Consider the following 22259-nt stretch of genomic DNA (forward strand, 5'->3'; position numbering starts at 1 on the left):
AATGACTAAGAGACATTTATCCGTGTGGGCAACAGATGAGTGTGCCTCAATCTGTCTCTGCAGTATAAAAATCTGTCATCTCTCTCCATTGTAGCGGCGTCCAAAAAGGTCTCCAACAGTAAATATCCACAACTGTCAGCAGGCCTTAAACAGAGTTATAATATCACCTCAGTGCCAGTTTAAAGACATCAGAGATGGCTGCAGTATGTATGTAGGAGGAGCGTGTATACCTGAAGGCGTGGGGTTTCCCTGCGACAGTAACCAGGAGAAGAACAAGGACGGGATTTGTCTTCTTGGCAAACACCAAAACTTGATTTCCCAACTTTCGTGTGGGGTCCGTTCAGGCCAAGAAGAGCGCGAGAACAGGAATTCGTTCTCCCTCTCTGTTGGTTTAGCAGCTGTTTCTCTGGAGGACCCGACTGGGCAACAGAGACAGGAGGAGCAGGGAGAGAGGAAAATATATAAAAAAAAAGTGAGAGTGAGTCGGACTGAAAAGAAATGGAGTGGCTGTGTAACTGGATGCTTGTTATGTTCCAAATCAGATTGCTTTATAGCGACGCAGGGGGCGAGTGGTTCCAGGCAGCAGACAATGGGCCAACAGGATCAATATTGACATTCTCCTTAGTGATAGCGGAGTTGGCTGGGTGAGGTCAGGGGCTGGACCTTCGTATTAGCCAGCCAGCATTAGTGGTCACGGCTGGGGGACACTTACTGTAACCTTGGCCTCTCAGCATAATGGAGGGTCTGAGCGAGCCCAGGAGAGGTCCCTCCCCTTTATGGGCCTTATTACCGTAAGAGAGCTCAGTCCTCTGGTGGCCCGATTCAAACACAGATCATTACTTTGTCAAAACAGCTACCAGACCACGCTGGCGCGCGAGAGGGCCAGCTTGTGTGGTGAACAACGTCTCGAAGTGCCAGCTGTTGAGCGCAGCAGCCGTGGGAGATGAGGCGAGGAGAACACAAGAAAAAGTCGGCAGAGCACTTTTTTGGACAAGTGACCGTTTATTAGTCCTCCTTCCAGCAGCACTTACAATTAGACAGATTCACTGGCAAAGTCCCGCGCGCTAGGCGAACACACAAACACAAACACCGGGTAAAAATCCTCTCTCAAGAGTTATGGCAAGAGGTGCTACCACAAAATAATAAAACACTCCAGCAAATTCCATATCGTTGCTTTGCTGAAACAACATCTCAATTGTTGTTTACCTAAAGTGGTCAATTAATCTGAGGCAAACTCATAAAAGGGGATGTGGGTCGTCCAGGTGGTCCGATCCAGCTGGCCGAGTGTCAGGGCTACTAGGGATACCACAATATACCTCTCCTCAGCGTGGTCAAACGGAGAGGAGTGCGGGAGACGGTCATTAGAGGAGGAAACGAAGCTCCTAAGGAAAGAGGAGAGGAGGTGCTGAGGAAGAGGAGGAGGAGGAACAGGAGACGGAGGTGGGATAGGACGAGTGGGAGGGGGAAGAAGCGGAGGTCATCCGAGGTGATGGAGATTCTGTGCGGTGGGCTGGTTTCATGAAAGATGGAGTCGGGCCACTCTCCTCCTCCTCCTGTGATTCTGTTCTGGCTCCAGTTACTGGACTCAAGCCTCGCAAACACACTCTCTCTCTCCCTCTCTCTCTCTCACACACACACACACACACACACACACCAAACACATGTCTCCAGTCTCTCTCACACACATGCTCATTCTTCTTTACTACACAGAAATAGAAGTGACATCACAACAGTCGCGTCGTAAATCAATACATGTTCCCAATGAAACACCCACGCACACACATAACGAGCACAGAGTTCCCGGTCAGTGGGCTGTCTCACAGTCCGAACCACTCTGTGACCCCTCCTCTCCTGGGGTCAGGTTTCTGCTTCTGCTTCTCGTCCTCTAAGAACTTCTCCTGCATCTCTTCCACGGAGCCCTCCGCCGCCGTCCGATCCTTTTCCGGGAAGATGTCTGGGAAGGTGAACGTCTGGCCCTGTGCCTGGGGTGCGATGGAAAAAAAAAAGACAAAGATTAGCAAAAAAAAAAACAAGCCAATTGTTCCTGCTTAGTCTATTTTCGACAAAAAATCATCTCAGGAACTAATTTATCTTTTGCTTCAACAACAACATTATCCTTTTTTCCTTGCAGAGACCAGAAGTGAGATACTGATTTGGAATTCAGGACACCCTTTCTCCCTCTTTACTCCTCTTCCAGTTACACAAACGCCCTCTTTCTCTCTGGCATTCAATTTCTCCAACTCGCTCCCACATTTAATCTCTCATCTCTCTCCATTTCTCTGGTCTTGATTTATTCAGAGGGAAAGGATGGTATCCATTATTTATTCCATACCAGCCCATCTCTGGCCATGGCTAATGCATCACTGGCCCAACAGTAGTCTGTGTCAGGCCCACCGTAGAGTACAGTACACACACACACACACACACACACACATGCATGCTTGCACGCCCACACACAAAAAAATAACAGGTCAGTGGGTGCAGGCATGCACACATATCCATAGCCGATCCCTCTCAGCCTCACCCATGGACACCTGGCAACAAGAATGCACTGTTATCAGTCTCAACTGGAGCCAAATCACTGCTGTCCTTAAACGACTCAACTTCACACAAAAGATCGTGTAACTGAACATGAGACCGCACCAACAAGTGTTCTGATTCTGAACAAACTGCTGATCCTGACAAAAGTTTAAAAAAAAAGTGAGCTTTTGACTCAAATGTCATTATGTAACTCATAACCTATTTCATACAGAGGCCAGACACTAAAAAAAATGAATTGCCTCCATAACAATTGTCCATCAACTATTCTGTTTAAATATGTGAAATATTTTGTTTGGGGTCAGTGTGTAGGCGTTAAGGAATGGTCTGGCTCTGATGTGAACGTTACTTTGTCTGCCTCCAACCCCCAAAATACCAAGAGAAACATGCATATAATTACCACATAGCATGGTTTAATTCCCAAAGGGGGGAGACAACATGAACCTCGCTCAGCCGAAGATGCAGAATGGAGCTGGCCGAGACAACACACACACACACACACACACACAGCAGGAGTGTCGGGTGTCGTTACTGTATGTTTACACCCGCCGTTGCAAAATGTGGGCGCTCAGGTGCATGTATGTAGTGTTTGGTCTTTTGGCTGGTACGTTAAGAACCAGGTAGGAACGTGAAAACATCCAAAATAAAAAGGTGACAAAATAAAAGACGATATAAATGAGTTATTTCCTTCAGCTTGTAAAAACAGCGGCTGGCCGGTAAGAGCTTTATCACGCACGTAAGTTATGACACGCCGACGTTATTTCACATTTTCAGTTTAACCGTGTTTAAAAGGAAAACAGATTTTTATAGCAGCAGATTGGTTTTTAACTGTGCAGTTTTATGTCCCCATGAATCCTAAATTTGTTCCATGAGACGACTCTGTTAACAGCAGAGACTTTATCTGAAAGGTGAAGCTTATAATATACTTTTGATTAGCACTATAAGTACTGGTTATTGTATTATCAATTAATCTGCAAATGACGTATATAAAAGCAGACAATCATCACATTTCTTTCTATTTATTGGGGAGAATGTCGTCCGTCTTCCACCAGTGTTTCTAACTCAGCATCTAATCTTGAAGCTAAAATGAAAATCAAGACACCCTGGAGGCGAGAGACATTTTAGCCTACAAAGATTCGTTGATGTAATCGCATTGAGATGTGTTTACGTACGTATACTGCAATCAAGTCTGACATGTCCGATCTGACAATGCTGACAGGACCAGGCACCTAGCAACAAGCAAAACACAACTATTATGGAAACTACTATTATGGTACGATACTTTACACAGACTTGAATTCATGTTACTCTCTAAAACCTGGCCATTTGAGTCTAAACTCTCTGATACCAGCTTTGAGGAGCAGCTACAGCAAAACATGCACAACCTTCAATCAACAGAAAAGCAACCCTGTTCTTGTGTTCTTGTCTTGTGGCAACGCCTGGATTGCAAACTACACAAGGTTTTTTCTAGTGAGCGTGGTGATGCAGGAGGAGAGACAAGAGTGCCAGACCCAGGCAGGAGCGGAGAGCTGCCAAACACCAGGGAGGAACCTGGAAACCGGTGGCCATGCCAAGACTAATGGTGTCTCTCTGCATGCGCGCACACTGCCATCGAGGAACGCAGCATCCAGGACACAGATGCTGGACCAGGCCGAGGCAAGTCTGATGCAGGAGTAAGAGGTGGAGGAGGTGGAGGAGGAGGAGGAGGAGGCGTGAGGGTAGATGATGTGAGGAAGTGACTGGGTTAGGAGGAAGAGGAAAGCAGGGGTGATGGAGGAAGGGTCTACCACAGCGCTGTAAACACCAGACCCGGCAACGGGATGAACAATGAAGCAGTGAGCCAAACAAGACTTCATCCGACCTGAACTAAACGTTGTCGCATGACAATTCCCAGTTAGACGGCGCAGCGCTGGACACCTTGTGTATACACATGGCGAAGATTAATACCGACCTCGGAGAGTGCGATTCACAAAAACAACAAAGCCCCGAGATTGGAATCAACAAAGCTCGGAGACTCGTTAAACACGTCTTATTGTTGGCAGCAGGCCGCACCCTGTGTGTGTGTGTGTGTGAACGCGTGTGTCAAGCGTCTGCTGGACACATTTCCGCAGCGAGAGAAAGTGCTGGCAGCGAGCATTCATAGTTTTGTCTGAAATATATACATCGCAACACGGCAGAGGCCGAGCCCACGTCCCCTCGGTTTCTATAAGCTCCGAGCCAAAACGATCTTTTCTGTTGTCTGTCTGCTTGTGTGTGTGTGTGTGTGTGTGTGTGTGTGTGTGTGTGTGTGTGTGTGTATGAGTGCGTACCGAGTGATTTATGGAGAAGACCGCCGTCTGGCCAAAAGGGACTAAAGTGGAGAGAGACAGTCAGGCATTATGTGCCTACAATGCTTCCTAGACGACAAATTGAATGCGTGGATATTTTCCCTCGCGTTGCCATCATCTTCACCACGCTCCCAATTGAATCAAGCTGCCATCCAGGAATACTGGAACGAGGCCTCCTGTGCTAGCGATGTAAACATACTCCTCTTACGCACATGAACATCCCATTACACCCACAGTTTCCCTCTCAATGGGAAAAGAAGGAGAAACACTGGGGGGGGGGGGGTTGCAGAGGGAAAAGGAAATGTTGTCATTGACTCACGACCAACCCGTCTCACTTTCCCCATCTGTGGTCATGTGTATGTTTCCTAATTAAGCTCTAATTCAGTGTCTTGTTCTGTTCCAAAATGTGTGCATTTACTAGAGATGCGGAAATATCTCGATTATTAGATGCGTCGCAATGCGGACGTGGAAGATTCTGCATCGATGCAGAGAAGGAGAATAATCGAGAGTCCACAGCTTACGTTGATTGTCGATCATTCGACCTCAGCTGGACCACAAAGTTACGGCGAAATATAAGTCTCATGCTTTGAATTGTGGGCTGACATTAGGCTAATGTGAGATCATCTGCGAGTGATAAATAAAACCTCACCGAGTAATTTTCAAAAACGTACATCTCTGTTAGCTTTTATGGCCTCGCTGGGAAGCACGAACTGGACGAGACCCGATAGAATTACTAATCACGTTAGCCATTTTCACCTGAAGCGAACGTCCGCAGCCATAAATAATAACCGTTCCAGCGAGCCCAGCTAGTCGGCCAAGATCTGAGGAGGCGCTGTCAACTTTGCCGTCCAACTCTGTGAGAGTTGAGCCCGTAAATGCGTCATCTTAAAGCTGCCATGTGAAAACAATATGTACAGTGAAGATTCACACCTCTAGTATTTACAGTGTGGGTCAAATTTGGGTACCAGCTATCAAAGTGGGGACAACGTTCAGCGTCCTCGTATTGTTTTCACAGCGGTTATATTCATAAAGTTGTTGAAAGCCTCCAGGACACAAATGTGCCTCTGTGACAAAGTCACACACAAACCTTAGTAATCCCGTTTGCAGCCCCAGAGGGATGGAAGGAAAGACGAGAGTGAAAAGAGAGAAGACCAGGCAGGGGATGGAAAGAGAGACACAAAGGACAACTGTATTCTATCTGATTGACCTTTGCTTCTGATCTGTGACAAACTGAGCATGCAGTCATAACTCAAAAACAGCCGCAAGGGGAAGAAGGGGGGGGAGAGAAAGAAGTCCTGGTGTGTGTTTGTCTGTGTAATAATTTCCCCTTAAGAGCAGAAAAATAAATAGGAGAATGTTGAAAGAATGGACAAATGTGTGTCCAGAGTGCCTGGAATGCATGTGAAATCAATACAGGGAGAAATGTGAAGGGGTCGACTCTTTTTATTATTCATAAGCTTGAGATTTAAGTATGAAATATAAAAGCCATAGTTGTTCTGGCTTGATGTGTTAAAATGTCTTTGATGAAAACAGGAAGGTGGCTCGGCGCTTGAATAGAACATTATGGCACGGTCGGCAACCGAGGGACACAAAAGGCTGATTCAACCTGCTGCTCTGAGAGTTTAAACATACGGGACGCGACCGGACTGGAACTGGACCAGGACCAGCTGCAGGGACCAGACATGTGACAGATGAGATACACATCAGCATTTAAATGCCACTGAATGGGCTGCACAGTAAGCGCAGAGTAAGAACTATGTTACAAATCCAGAAATAAAACACAAAAGGAGGCTTTCAAAGATGATTACTCAACCCCATTGTAGTAGGTTTGATTTCATTTTCCAATATCCTCGATCCGCAGAATAGCCTTAATGGTATCAGGTTTTATGTCCTCTGGAATGAAAGAAGTTTGGAGCAACATTTTATTGCTTTGAAGACTGTTTAACAGCTGTAAAACTACTCTCGGGGTCAAACGGCGACTTCCATTCAGATAATCTGGACAACTTAAGAATTGAATCCATCAGAAAAAAGGCATTGTAACCGCGCTTTTACTACCCCGAGATCAGCCTTTAGTTTGTGTTCTCCTAAAACCTTGAGCACCTAGAGTTATTGTGGTGCTAAATAAGATGTGACTGAGGGGGTGGGGGCCAAGTACGCTGACTTCTTGGATGACCACACTTAACCGAATTAAAGAACAGAGGAGCTCCTCAATGTGGTCACGGAGACTGAAAAGGCTTTAAGTGGTCTTAAAATGTGAAACTGAACCATTCACACCGGCCCTCAGAGACTGTTGGACAAACTACATATTCCTTTTTTTTTTTTATTTTATTTGATGAGGAACAATCCAGAAGGCCTTGGATGATAGAGCCATTCACAAAGCAGTCAATAAAAAAAAAAAAAAAATCACCCCAGATGTTGGCGGTCGCCGTTCGAGTTCGGCCAGATCTGAGCCGCACGCTGAAACGGAGAGGTGTTGACGACGCGATGGGAAATCTCATGAGGCTGTGGCTCATGCGGCTGCGGTGGCACTGTGGTGGGGTAAACTGTGGCAAAGCTCAGAGACATCTTGAGTACTGGTGGGGTGTGTGTGTGTGTGTGTGTGTGTGTGTGTGGCAGTGAGAGAGAGACAGAGGTGTTCACATTGTGGTAGAATCTATTTTGACCGCACGGTAGGAGAGCCTGGCAGACTACAGAAGGAGAGACCACAGTGATGAGGTTACCAGAATTAGAGCTGAGGGCAACCCCCTGTTGAGTATATGGGATAAATGTGTGTGTGTGTGTGTGTGTTTGCGTGTGTGTGTGTGTGCGTAAACCCTGTTTATTAGGGGAAACAGTGAACGAGCAGGCATAATGCTCGTTCTCAACAACACGTGCAGACACACACATCAACACCTGAAGTCGTGAGAGCCGCCATTTCTTTGCTGTCGGTCAGAACCGGCTTCACTTGACCAGCTGAAGGAGGTTCTACGTGCCTTGCTCAACAGCAACTCAGCTCAGAGGGAAGAGCATTTACTACACTCTCCAAACGGGACTCAGCAGCTTCACTGTGGATTTCTTAACACAAGGTGTGATCACACCTTTTTTTCTTTGGTCTCAAACACCAAACCAAACTTTGTTTTGCATTTTTTCTTCTCAGTTCATTCAAGTTCACACTGCCCAATTACAAGTGATCCGGGGCTTGTAAACGAAAGTCAGATGGACTCACAAGTAGCTTGTTTATTGGACAGGGTTTTGGCAACCTGTTATCCTGTAAGATTACAGATTTTGGCAGCCAAAGAGCATGAGAGTAAAAAAACAAATCTGATTCCAGTTCCTTTAGGTTTACTGAGGAAGTACTGAGGACATGTCTGCACTCTTTGACATAATTTAGCATCTCTGGTCTATATAACAGATAAGAAGCACAAAGCTGACTGCAGTGATCTTTATAGGCTGTGGTTTGCCCTTGGTTCATTTGGTTATGCTACGCTTTCAGAGCATGAGTTACTGCTGACTATCCGATGTCAACATCCGTCTCTCTGTACTCATAAAGTCATATGAAGAAATTATCAAACAAAGGACAACATGTTTATGAGAATGTTTTTGGGGCTGTTTCCTGCAGCTAGTTCAGATTACATTCTCCGTTTTAATAAATTGGACCCCCGTCGGCTGGGAAACGGACCCATCAGGTTCGCCTCGAATTATATTCTTCCCTGACTTAAACAAAACTCTGCAGTCGTCAGGGGTTTCAATCGGCTTCAGCTCCGGTCAGCATGATGGAAACTGACACTGCTGGACACTTTTCCCCACTTTTTCTGGCACAATGCTTTGATGCATGTTGAGGTTAAAGGTGCATACTGTACGTATCCATCCATCTATGTTCAAGCCACTCTTGAACATTGTGCAACTGGCAATGAGATAATAGACACTGAAGTTAATGATATTCGAAAAGTAACGTCTACTGGATCCAAGCTGAAGAAACGGCCAGCTGTAAAATAATTCTGACTGACTAGAACCACTTTAGGTCATATCGCCCACACTTTGAAGTGGAGAATAATTCTATATGGCTCTTGACTTCCTCTGAAATAATACTGCTCTGAATATCTGCTTGTATCATTATTATTAACACATTTGTTTTGCCCAAATTAAGGATTTCAAACTACTTCCAGAGTTCAATCCCATCAAACAAATAACGGCGGACACAGCTCTTTTCTTTGAACACCAGTTTGATGACTATTGTGTGATTTTTCATTTTTCCTTTTGATATAGCGCATATAGATATGGGAAACACTTAAAGGGATATTCCGGTGTAAATTTAATCCATGGTCTAACACACCGTGAAACTGTGTCCCTCTCGAGAGATCAAGTTTGCAGACCGCTAGCTAACGTAGTTTTAGCATCCTCAGAAACGACCGCACGACAACAATACACTGCAGTAAATGGATCCAAATATAAAACCGCCATCAAAAAGCAACAAATAATGCTCAGAACAGCACCAAACTTCAGCAACAGTACAAAAAGGGTCTCAGTACATATTGCGAGGCATCAAACATTTGATATTGTTGCCGGATTTGTCGGAAAATATAAACAAAACTCAACTCTCCAGCTGCAGGCTCGTTGTGGGGAAGCCCTGTGAGTCGATTACCGAGTGCAGTAGAGTCCCGCAGCTCAATAATGATCATTACTGCGGGACTCTACTGCACTCGGTAATCGACTCACAGGGCTTCCCCACAACAAGGATGGCTTCTCGGGTAGTGAGCATGATGCCTCGAAATATTTGCTGGGACCCTATTTGTACTGTTGCTGAAGTTTGGTGCTGTTCTGAGCATTATTTGTTGCTTTTTGATGGCGGTTTTATATTTGGATCCATTTACTGCAGTGTATTGTTGTCGTGCGGTCATTTCTGAGGATGACCTTAGCTAGCGGTCTGCAAACTTGATCTCTCGAGAGGGAGTCTAACACAGTTTCACGGTGTGTTAGACCATGGATTAAATTTACACCGGAATATCCCTTTAATGACAACTTTAACCATATCATTCGGCCTTGTTATCATAAATGTAAAGTAGTGTTTGTATTATATTACAATGGTGCAGCGTTATGCAATACATCCATGGTTTGAATTTACTTTCATGTATACTAATAAACCCAGAGTATCGACTCCCCCCCTGAAATGCTAAAAAAGAAGAAACTTGGGTTTGCACTAAAGTATTTAGTAGTATTTAAGTGCCCTAAAAAAAGCCACAGACTTACAGTGGCTATCCGTCCACACATGCTTGGTGTGAACACACTCCAACTGTTGATCTTCTCTGTCCATCCACCCGTCCAGCTCATCCCTACAGAGAATCCTGTGCCCATATTGCTGACCTCTGCTCTTTAGTTTCACAGCCTGGTATTGTATTATGTCTACGTGTTTTTCTTCCCTCATCTGCAATCACAGAAAGAAACAGTAAAAGAAAACTGGGAGAGGCAGGAAGGACGATGGAAGAGGGCAGAAGAGGAGAAGAGATGTAGCCTGAAGATTGTAAACAGCTCTTGCTGCCAGGCCCCTGGGTGGGCCACACATTCACTCTCACTTTATCTTATTGACACACAAACACATGCACACATGCACACACACACACAAACACACACATAATACTCTGCCCCTCTGTCCAGACCTCCTGGTACAAACCATTCCAGGAACAGAGTAGCGAGAGACAGACATGGAGATAGAGTAAAGAGAAGGGAGGGGGGAAGGAGTAACGAAAGTCAATATCTAAACATGAACAAAACCGAACTGCTGTTTTCTCAGGAAACACTGTGAGGTGAGAATAATTCAGTAGAAAGACACTTTTGAAGAGACGGAAACCAAACTAATCTCCATTACATTTAATCTCAGTTCACCGAGGTGAAACAGAGTCAGGTGAAGAAGTCAAACTGTGGAGAGGACATGAGAGCCTCAAAAGCACGTAGAAAAAACAGCTGAGAGGAAAAGGCAGAGTGAAAAACTTCTCCCTCTGCAAAGACAGATTTAGTGGCAGTGAGAGTAGACCACTAACCAATAGCATCCTGCTGCGGGTTGGTTCGGGGTCATGACCCTGGCCCTCCCTCCAATTACAATGACATCTCCTCCACAGCCCGGCAACAGCCGAATAACTTGGTCAGCTTTGGCTTGCAGCAGTGTATATTTGTGTGCATCTCCATGTCATTCATACTAATGGCTGTTACAAAGTGATGGTTCCCATGACGGAGACAAACAGTGTTTTTGGACAATGTTTACAGACAATGTTTGGTGTGCACAGATGTATACCTGCACATGGAAATCCAAACTGCTTGTATGCATAAAACTACTTGTTTTCTATATATATACACTATTATAAATAATCACCAACTCACCTCAGAAAGGTAGCTATATTTATACTTTTTTGGACTGCCATGTCATCAGATTCTGTTGCAAATGCTAGAATCTAAGGAGTAAACAAAGTTGGGAACCAGTGCAGACCATTCTGCTGCAAGATCATTTATTAGTTTGTTCACGTAGGAATATCAGCTTCATCATTATCAAATTATTTTTTTATTCTTTGTATCATTATTTTTGGCCTTCTCGTGGATTTATAGTAACAGGATGAGGGAGGGGATTACATGCTGCAAAGGGTCGCAGGTCAGATTCGAACCCAGCGCTGCTGTAGTGTGCTGTGTTTTTGCAGAGCACTGGTATTTGGTATTACCCGGAACCTTATCTGAGTACTGAGATCATTTCAGATTTGTTATTGGCAGTCAGAGAAAGTTGGCCTGGAGCATCAGTGCGTGCTTTAATACCTGGAATGGATGATAATTCATCTGCAAATTTTAATGGAAGATACGAAGAATGAAGCAATTCTTGATGTGGTCACACAGTGATAAAAAAAAGATGCATGTAGACTTGTTTGTGTGGTATCGCTGGCCTACGTGTGCACGTGCTTAGTTGGACAAAGAGCAGGAGTCAGGCAGGTGGGGAGGGGGGGGAGCTGCTCGGTGTCAACTGAGAGTACTTTAAGATCTGTCACAGAGACCCTCTGACACACCAGTGCAGGGCCTCCAGTGATACACACGCAAATACTTCTGCCCAGAGACAAACAGGGGGTGTGAGGGAGAAAGTGTGCACGTGTGTGTGCGTGATAGTTTTCATGTCTGGGCATGTCTGCTCCCAGCCTGCTACTGGAGACATTGAACCCTGGTAACAGAGCTCTCAGGAAAAGATCATCACCATCTAAGTACACACTCAGCCACCCACAAAGACGTTTACATCCATCTGGTCATGAACTGGTCAACGACAACAACGACAACAATAACACTGACGGCAACAGCCAAGAATAACACAATCATATCTGTCCATATTAGCAATAATGGGTAACAAACGGTGAGTCATGTGGCTTTCCGTCGCCCACCCAACCCCTGGGCCTTAAAGCCAAATCACACCTAAACCTTGGCCGTCTCAGCTATCCACCCCCATATCACATATACACACACACACACACACACACACACACACAAACACACACACAGCTGTTCACTGTCATTATCCCCTTCATCTATGTCATTCACCCCCCACAACCCCCACGATGTACCCCATTTCTCTCCCCAACGCATGTAAACAACCCTCACGTACCCTCCCCCCCAATCTTAAGCATCCCTTCCATCTACCCCGCCCCCTCTCGGCCAGACCCAACAATCTAGGCTACCAAACACACACACACACACACACACACACAGAGAATGTTAGACCCTTCCTCAAAAACACACACACACACACATACACAAGCTCACCCCTACATGCACATGCAACATAAACATCCAGGCAATGCCCCTGCCCCCTTTCCAACTCTGAGGAATGCGGGGACCAGCTGTTGGAGAAAATAAAAAACGAGGAAGCATACCAAAACAGGAAATGCATCAGCAGGGGCCTATCAGAGGGCTTTATCAGGCCAGTGGCAGCCCCGCTGAGAACCTGGGTGGCGCCATATGCTGATTGGCTGATCAAAGTGGCAGCTGTGTCATTACAGGTCAGGAGGTCAGGGGTAATCAGGAAAGGTTACGAGCATGCGCACTCGTGCATGTGTGTGTTGCCATGGCTATCTAAATGAGGGGAACTTGGAGGAAATGTGGGAGGAAATGCACGGAGAGATAACGTAGGAATCAATCGCAAATGACAAAAGGAAAGATGGAGAAAGAGATCCAGAGAGAAGGAAAGAAAGAGATCTACAAATCTAAATATGTATTCAAACAAATGAACTGCGTTGTTGGAACATCACTCACTAAATCTCTGTCTCGTTGTGCTTCTGAGACATCCGTCCAACTTGTCTCTCTTCTGCTTCTCTTGATAAAAAAATCAACAGTAAACATCTGCCGTGGCCACACATCAGCAGCACAGTCGCGTCATTAAAGGTCGTATCATCGGAACTGAATTGGACGTTAAGAGCGAAACGTGTGAGAAAGGAAACAACAGAGAGCTTCGACTGAAGCCATTCAAAAAAAGGTTCGCGTGTGAGAATCCAAACCGGATGGTTAAAATCCTGCTCGGTTCTCTATAATTCATGTTCTCTCTCCACTGAGCTCTTATGAAACCTACACGTACACACACACACACACACACACACACACACACACACACACACACACACACACACACAGGATTTTACTTCAGAGTGAATTTTCCAAATCAGGAGACACATAGAAAGATGGTGGGGGCCTTTCAGCGGAGCTTGATTGCCAGGAAAAGCTTCTGCTTTTATTAGGCTCACCACCAGCATACTCGCACGTGTGCACACACATACAGTACAAACGTACACACACTAATTAGTGTATCAGGACTTTCTTTCCTTCCTACGATTTATTCGCCCAGAATGCTGACAGACACATTTAAGTGGAAGAGGGGCTGCATGACTCTGGATAAAAAGGAGAATCATGAGCTTCTCCCTTTAAACTGATGCTACAGTTTTCTCTTCCTACATCTAGTAAATCATTTGATAAAAATGTTGTCTCTGTAATGTCACAGTGCCTGTAGGAGCTCAGTAAACATGATGATGTCATGGTTATGGAGTAAATAAGGCTTTCTGTTACATGTGGCCTTGAGAACTGTATCATATTTTGACTGTCATCATCGTTTGTCTCCCTGTAAGAGACTGTAAATCTCAACACAGGTACGAGTACTGCACTAAAAAATGTTTGTCGAAAGTCAGCTTTGTTTGCTTTGTTAGGAAATAGCTGTGATTTCTTAAAAGACACTTAATATGCAAAGAAAATAGGTAAAGAAATGAACTTGAACTAATTGATCATTTTCTTATTTCTTAAAAGGATACGTTTTTAAGTTTTGTATTGCATAAAAAAAACTTCTTGAACTTCACAGCAAAACAGCGTTGCAGTTTTGTCCTAAACGACTGAAGCAGATGGAAACTTTGAAAATTCTGACAACTCATAACATGAAAACAACAACATAAAATGGCTCCATTGAGCTCGTACGTATAATAAAAGTCTTCAGAGACTCCAAGGTCCCAATTTGATTTAAAAAAGGCATTATATACGCCCTCGACGTGCGTTTAAGCTTGTGCACTTCAGACAGTGTGTGCGCTAACACATTTCAGCTTAGCAGCTATAGCGGGAGTAAATAACATCTTCTCAAATCAATTTCAGATCTCAGCATTTTCAGAGACTTGGATAACACTGGACAGACTGTATGGAGCTATTTTTATGTGTTTTTTTATGCTGCAATTGTTACGTTTTAAAACAAGTCCCCTTCTGCTTCAGTTGTTCAGGAGAATACTGCAACGCCGTTTTGCTGTGAAGCTCCAGAAATGCTGTGTGGACGAGGAAACGTTCGGGATGAGTGTGAGAAGATAATGACTGAATGTTTATTTTGGGTGACCTTATCCTTTAAAGCTTCTGGTAGGATGCTCTGATATATAGTAGTAAAACACAATAAGGGGATGCCCTCTGCTGTGAAAAGTAGAGTTTCAAATTTCACAGATAGCTGCATTGTCTACTCCTCTTATCTTCACTGGTGTGCTTGCTTGGAATTACATTGAGAAATGCAGTGTTTCCTGTACTCTGGGCTACTGGAAAGCAACCTAGCATACAGGAGAGATAGAAGACACACTAGCGGTATGAAGTGAATGGCAATTGTAATATCGATGTATCATCCAGCTCTGTGTGGAAGAGAAAAATGGGACAGACAGAGGAGAAGAGAGCACACAGGGAGAAAAGTGGCAGAAGTTAAAAATGTTAATTGGCGTGATAAGCAAGGGTGAGGCAGCACGGGGAAGGGAAGGAAGCAGAGCGGCACACAGACGGACGAGGCTGTGCGAGGAAAGCCTGTGTTTGCGTGACAAGGTGGAAAGGAGGAAGAGGGAGGGAAGGAGAGTGGGAGCCGTCACGATCCAAATAGTTGAAAATAATAAAATTCCACACAGATAAGCAAGATTTCCCCCTCTGTGCGACCGCCTGATTCAGCACCTCCAGCTCCAGAGAGCCGGGGCTCAGAGCGGAGAACAGGAACGGGAGGAGGGGAGGTGGAGAGAGAGAGAGCGAGGGGGGGATCATGGGGGGTTCGCAGCTCCCCATCCTGTACCCCTCTCCTCCACCACCGCCACCGCCACCACCACCCTCTCCCAGACCAGCCAGATACACACAGTCACATAAATACACTGAACCCTAGAGGGTCTATTGTTAAGCAACAAGGAGTCAATAACAGATCGGAGGATGGGAGGCAGGGAGAGAAGCTGTGCAGCAAAACGTTGCCATCTAGTGTCAGTCAAACAGAGAGGGGAGAGCCAGACTTGGCCACAGCTTCCCTCTCATAATCACTCTCAATACAGCTGTTTCTTTCTCTCTCCCTCCTTTTCAGCTGTGTCACAACTCCTCCATGTTTGCCACTCAGTCTCTCCCTCTGTTTGTTTGTTGGTCTCTCCCTCTCTCTCTCTCTCTCCCTCTCGCTCTCGCTCCTCTTTAACTGTGAGCGAGGCCTTCCCCGTGGATCGAGCGGGGGTGGAGAAAGCGACAGAAAGAAACACGGGAAATGAGCAATTTGAATGAAGCTGCCACTTATTCTACAACTGTTGGTCCAACCCCATATCTTGTTTTGTTCTGTGGTCGTCGGATCGGGACATTGCTTCGGGGCAACGAGTAATGTGACTGGCGCAACTGGTTTGCTTCAATGCTGTCAGCGTCCGAGACCCCGGAGAGAAACCGTGACAACCTTATTTACGGCTTTTTATGAAAAAACCCTGGCCAGAAGGCACACAAACAATCATGAGCAGCTACTTGTGGCATGTGAGAAAGATCACGGCTTTTAATACGTGCAAACGTCCCAACACGGCTAGAAGAACTGCTGAGACAAAAAGACCGGACAAATGTTCCAGAAAAAAATATTAATTTCAGGGCTCAAATTTGTTCACATTGAGCACGTAAATACAACCTTTGAATGTATAAAAGTGCATGAAAGCGACTTCTAGACAAAACTACTGCAAAACACAAGTTTAATGTTATGGAAATTATAATAGCATTTTTAAAAAAAAAGCATGTAAGATACATCTAGATCTGTCCTGTCCTATCGGCTAATATTGGCCCGATTGGGAAATATTTGTTTAAGATAATAATGCAGAAAAGAAGATGCTTGGGGGAAAATTATTCAATTCCAAATCAAGTTTACGGTGAGATGCATTTTATTGTCAAACAGCTAAATATCCTGCCTCCATGCCAAACATATCTGTGTGCTCGATAACATAAAAGGGATCTTCGAAAACATTTATCAACTTTCTAATACTGGTACTGGTCGGCTTCAGTGACTACTATCTGTCAGTGACAGCACTGGTTGATGTGGTAACAAAACTAGCGGCTCACTTCATGACAACTAAAGGCCGGCATCGTGACAACACCTTTGACCATCTGTCTGCCCGCTCTCCCTCCTGCTGCAAAGTTTTCACTCATCATCTACTTTTACTCATTCGCCCTGACGCAGACTCTCCTCTGACTGTATGAAGTGAGCTTTTGTCTGCTGAATGGAGCTTGTGTGGGATTTGTGCAACCACACCCCACAAAAGGACGGACTTACAACAATGCGTACGGAGTCCCGAGCAAGGCCAGATAACTCTTGATACACGCGGACGTCTAATCTCTGTGTGATTTCATTAGGTGTATACACAGTGTCAAACAACAGAGGATTTTTTATGCTAAATGGTTGCAAGCATCTCGCAGGTGCCTGGAGGTGCCATGCGGTGCCCAACACATAAAGAAAACAAACTCCTGCTCCTCCCTTCTGACCTCTGAAAACAACTCCAGGAAAATGTCTGAGATGCCTTTCTTTACACGGATACATAACAGGCTTTCAGGGAAATGATGGAGAACCTTTACTTAGAAGCTAAAGACTGGTCAATTACAAAATAAAGTTAGGAAAATGTTCCAAATGTAATTTGCTAAATGTTTTCCAAACTGTTCCCTTAAAAACTATTGAGGTTAAACCACAAGACTGCAAGAGAAATTAAATAAAATAAAAGTTATTTTTCAGAATCCTGTAAGAACTGTTAAAATACAGCATGTTGTCAAACAATCTGAGCAGCTGTAGACAATCTGCTGGGTGGAAATCATTACTTTTATAGCATGGATTTGACATTTACAGAACAATGTGGCACTAAACTCGATCATTCAGAAATGCTGAGACTGGTCAGGCATCCCATTCATATATTCACAGCGTCACCCTCCGGGAGCTTTCAACATGCACTCTGAGCACTCAGCCCACTGAAGTGCTGCGGCTGGCACCAGCCAGCAAAGCTCGCTTGCAAACTAGCTGCCACTCCAAAGAGAGAAAATAACTCCTCCCCTGACCAAAACTCACCACAGCCTTTTCATTTACATGCCAGGCAGAGAGTACTTTATCGTAAATGTTTGACTGACAATAATGTTGCCGAATGATGACTGAAAACATTCAAAACTGGCTATAATTTCAGGACTGGAGTGCTTTCTCTTTTATTAAAAGCACCGAGTTGGATTTACAAAGGTTTCAAATGAAGGCAAGGTTTAACTGGAAATGGTGGCACAGTGCGCTTTAGCTGTGAGATGGGCCAAGAGAATTTAATGAGGGTAAACCACAGGGTCTGACATGCATTATGAACATGATCGGCTGCAAAAGGGCCTTCTTTTCTACCGAGCACATTCAATCCAACTTCCAAGACCATTTACTGCAAAAACACTGCAGGTTTTTCTGATAATAAAGGTGACGTGACCTGCCCGCACTTTTCTTGAAAACCAGAGGAAAATGTTATTACACGAAGATATACTGAACCACATGTGAAATCTAATTACACCTACTGTACATGAAGTAATGTCTACAACAGAGGTCAAGCAGTGCATTGCAGAGTTTTCCAACATCAGCCCTTTACGGCATCAAACAGACGGAACAGTGTGAGCTGACTGCGAAAATGTGAAACAAGTGTTACCCCGAGCGTCGCGACTCGAGTTAGCTCTTTTACACACAGCTAGTACTTCCTAGCGGTGCATGAAAGCAGTCTGACTGCGTATACATCAGTTTAATGGACGTGCAGCCAGAACTAAAAGCAGTCTGATAGACTCAAGATTTTTCATTTTCTACTGCTGTTTCTGTCGCCCCACCACCAGCACCACACACACACGGCCTCTTCCCCCTCCCCCTGATCGCTTTGCCCCGTCTCTGGACCTCCCCACTCTGGCATGACTCCATCATGCCCTTAGTCACCTCTCCTGTGTGAGCCCCTCACACACACACACACACACTTTCCCACACACAGTGCACATTTCACACATGCAGACGTTATCTCCTCCCCCCCGTTACTGGGGTCCCCCCTAAGCCTGAGGAAAATGGCCGTCACGGAACCCCGCTAACGGGAGGCCTCCCCCCGACCACAAACCAAGAGTAAGGAATGAGAGAGAGGGAGCAAACGTATTACTGCTGCAATATTAGCTGATGGAGGGAGCAGGGGGAGAGAGAGATGGGGTAGAGGGAAGGATGAGGGTAGAATGGGGGGGACCGCGGTGTGAGCATCGACCCACAGAACACTCTCCCACATGTGGAGTCAATTAGGAACAATCTTGTTTTCTACCCACCGCTGCAAAAGAAAGGAGGGTTTTCTGGGGCTCTGTGTGTGTGTGTGTGTGTGTGTGTGTGTGTGAGAGGTAGGAAAGGGAGTTGAGGGAGCATGTTTTTCTGAAAAACCTGAAAGAGGAATAGGCTGGCTGTTCGGTTCTATATCAAGCCGTTTTAAGCACAAAGTCTGCATCTCAGTCTTTCCGCCCCGCTGTTCACCATCAAATGAGCATGACTTCAGAAAACCACGACATGACTGCGACTACAGAGCGAATGACACTCGAGGAAAAACATCAGTCCTCTAGGGCTCCGCGTGCATGAATGATGCAAACATGTCACCGTGTGTGTGCTGTTCCGCATCCTCACACCTATCATCGTCGTGTGCATCTGGTGAGACAGAAGCATCACTACCGACTCCGCTGGGAATTCCAGACGCACACAAAATCACAGGCCACTTCCTTGGTGTCAGACGAGAGGAAGTCTCCCCTTTTAAAAGATTCATGGCTGCTGCAAGTATGTATCCTCTTTCAAATTGTCGTGTTTAGACAATTTTCATTATTCATCCGTTTCAAGATTGATGGCTCCCAGTCGGTTGGGCGGCGCGGCGTAAACAAGCGTCTACACCGCTGCTGATTTATCTGGGCGAGATCAAAACGGCAGGCACAAAACAAAGGGCCCTTGCTTTTCACGTCTGCATCAAAGACGCATTAAAACACTGACTTTTTTTTTTTTTTTCGACTTTTTTTCGGGGGAGGTTTGTGTGATCTCAAAGAAGAACAGACTTCAAACATTGGCAAGAAGCACAGGGAATGGGCCTTTCTGACCCACGGCTCACCTCAAACACAGGTGTGAAGGCAACGGCCATGATGCAATGAGGTAGTCTGGGCTGACACACCAACCTACACACATGATTGCTCACATCCCATCCATGGCACAACACACACACAAGCACAAAAAGTAGAGCTACACCGGATGATAACCATATCTCAATATGTCCTGTAATAAGTCTGGCATGTAACCAAAGACGACCTTTCACCCTCAGGGCCCTGCAAGAACGCAGACTGCTGCTTTCTCCAGAGGGCGGCCAGAGTGTGTGAACCGCACAGGAGGAAGACGCAAGGTAGAGCTGTGTGATTTGTGTTAGTCTAGGTCTCTAAGGAGAGCAGGGAAGAACATCTGAAACGGCAGATAGTTCTGCTTTTTGGTACATGTGTGATCTTCTTTCTTATTGTTTCTCTTCGTACCTGTATCAGGGTTCGTACACATTTTTCAAGGTCAAATTCAAGCACTTTTAAGGGTCATTTTTAAGATTTTCCAGCACCTTATTGCTAGCGTAAAATACGTATCTAAAGGAATATATATACACTTGTGATTTTTTTCTTCACTTTTTATCACAATTATGTACAATATATTATGCTTTAAACATCTAAAATTATATTTCATAACAGCAAAAACTTCAGAAATTAATTATCCAGTCTGATCCCAATTTTGTGAAAGACACAGAGTTATAATGTCAAGCACTTTCAAGCACTTAAACTAAAATCCAAGCACTTTTCAGACCTTGAAAACACAACATTGAAATTCAAGCACTTTCAAGGATTTCAAGCACCTGTACGAACCCTGCTGTATGTGTGCGTGCGAGAGCTCACCTTCAAAAGCCGCCTGCTCTTAAGAGCTCTACGGGGGAACATCAACTTACCTGTCTCACCTCTCTCAACCCCCTTCAGAAAACAAAGATAGCCCATGACACAAAAACTGAAGGCTCGAGGGCCCCGATATGCCCTTGCCCCTAGGTATTGTGTTTAATAGTGCAACCTCAACAATTAGAAAAACACAACACAGCAGGGCGAGATAGAGAAAGAGACAGAGAGAGAGAGACAGACTGAGAGAGAGAGAGAGAGAGAGAAAGTTATTGTGGAGAGGTCTCCACCTCCCACTGTGTACTGGAATGGAGTCAATGAGCTAATGCTACTCAAACAACACAGCAACAAGAAAAGGCCGCGAGTAGGACGCTGAGTGTGTGTATACGTGTGTGTTTATATCTTCTCACCAGCTGAACGTAGGCTACTTTATAGTCAGGCTGCTTAACCTTCTGGCTCAGGTGATTCCTCTTCTTATTGGAGCCTGAAAAACAGAAACAACAGCAGACGTTGAGTCGCTCGGCAAACAGGAGTGACTAAACACGAGCAAACTGGTTATGGGACGGCAGACGGCGCGACACAGTGATGATGATGATATCGTTTATGAATTTGGTGCGAGTAGGGTTGGGCAATGTGACGATAAACCGTGAAGACGATGGACATTTGTTGACTGGTGGAGAGGCGGTGCTAAACGGTGGGAAATGTTGCTAATGAGTGAGTAGAAATGCTTTTGTGTTTTTCAATGAACGAGTTCCTCAATAAGAAAGCTGAAGCTGGATGAGACAAATACAGACTTCCAACATTTGATTTAGTTTTTATCAATAAACACTCAACAGACAGAAGATAAAATGACAACTTTGTAATAAATAAGTGATCTTTTTCATTATTGATAACTCAAGTTTTTAGTTTTCGACTATTGGTTAAACTAAACAAGGGATATCATGGTGTCACATAGGCCCTAGAAACGGAGATGATCATTCTTTATTGTTTTCTGATGATATTAAGACTAAATTAATAAGTGATTGTGCGTCCCATGCGTAGTTTCCACGCTATTCCCATGAGATGCCACAGTCCACCCCTGAGTGACAATCAGCCAAAGGCTGAAGCTCTATCCCGACATCTATTCACCTGCACAGCAATTATCAGATTATGTTTCATTCCTATCAGAACAACAGATATTTTACTATTCATTTTTCCCTGTAGACCAGAGCACCAGTGGTGAAGCAGAGCCGCAGCCTTTTTTGACTGCGAAAGGCGATTTAACCTCTTCCCCAGCTGGAGATGATGATGACATCATTCTCTCTCCTGTCAGACCTCTCACAGTCTGGAAGATAAGGGACTCTGGGAGATGAAGCGTGTGTGTGTGTGTGTGTGTGTGTGTGTGTGTGTGTGTGTGTTTGTGTGTGGAGGCCGGCCAGAATTCTGACTCTGACAAAAAAAAATCAAAAGGTCATTTTACTAAACGCACAGGCACGTCACACAGGTATCTCAATCTTTGCGCTACAATGTAAACCCACCTGATGGACGACGACGAGAACATCAAACGGTTCATCCCTAATCTCAACGAGACCCTGGTGGTCAAGTCAACAGGCCCTCTGAGTAACGGCCGTTGCCATGGGAACGGTTTATGACATGAAAAACAAGGGAAACATTCCGCTGTAATGAGTCATGTGTGTGTCTGCATGTGTGTGTGTGTCTGTGTGTGTTTGT

General features: G+C 45.0%; 1 protein-coding gene across 1 annotated transcript in view; it reads right to left on the minus strand.

Moving 5' to 3' along the window:
* Positions 1-979: 979 nt before the first annotated feature.
* Positions 980-22259, minus strand: part of mrpl23 (mitochondrial ribosomal protein L23) — a 35345-nt gene continuing 14065 nt past the window's right edge. The window contains exons 4-5 of the mRNA XM_030426925.1: positions 20960-21033; positions 980-1982 (exon numbers count right to left, since the gene is read on the minus strand). Coding sequence (XP_030282785.1) covers positions 1818-1982; positions 20960-21033 — 239 coding nt within the window. The 3' untranslated portion in view covers positions 980-1817. The remainder of the gene's footprint in view (positions 1983-20959; positions 21034-22259) is intronic.

The sequence above is a fragment of the Sparus aurata genome, chromosome 8 (assembly GCF_900880675.1).
Source record: "Sparus aurata chromosome 8, fSpaAur1.1, whole genome shotgun sequence".
NCBI classification, from domain to species: Eukaryota; Metazoa; Chordata; class Actinopteri; order Spariformes; family Sparidae; genus Sparus; species Sparus aurata.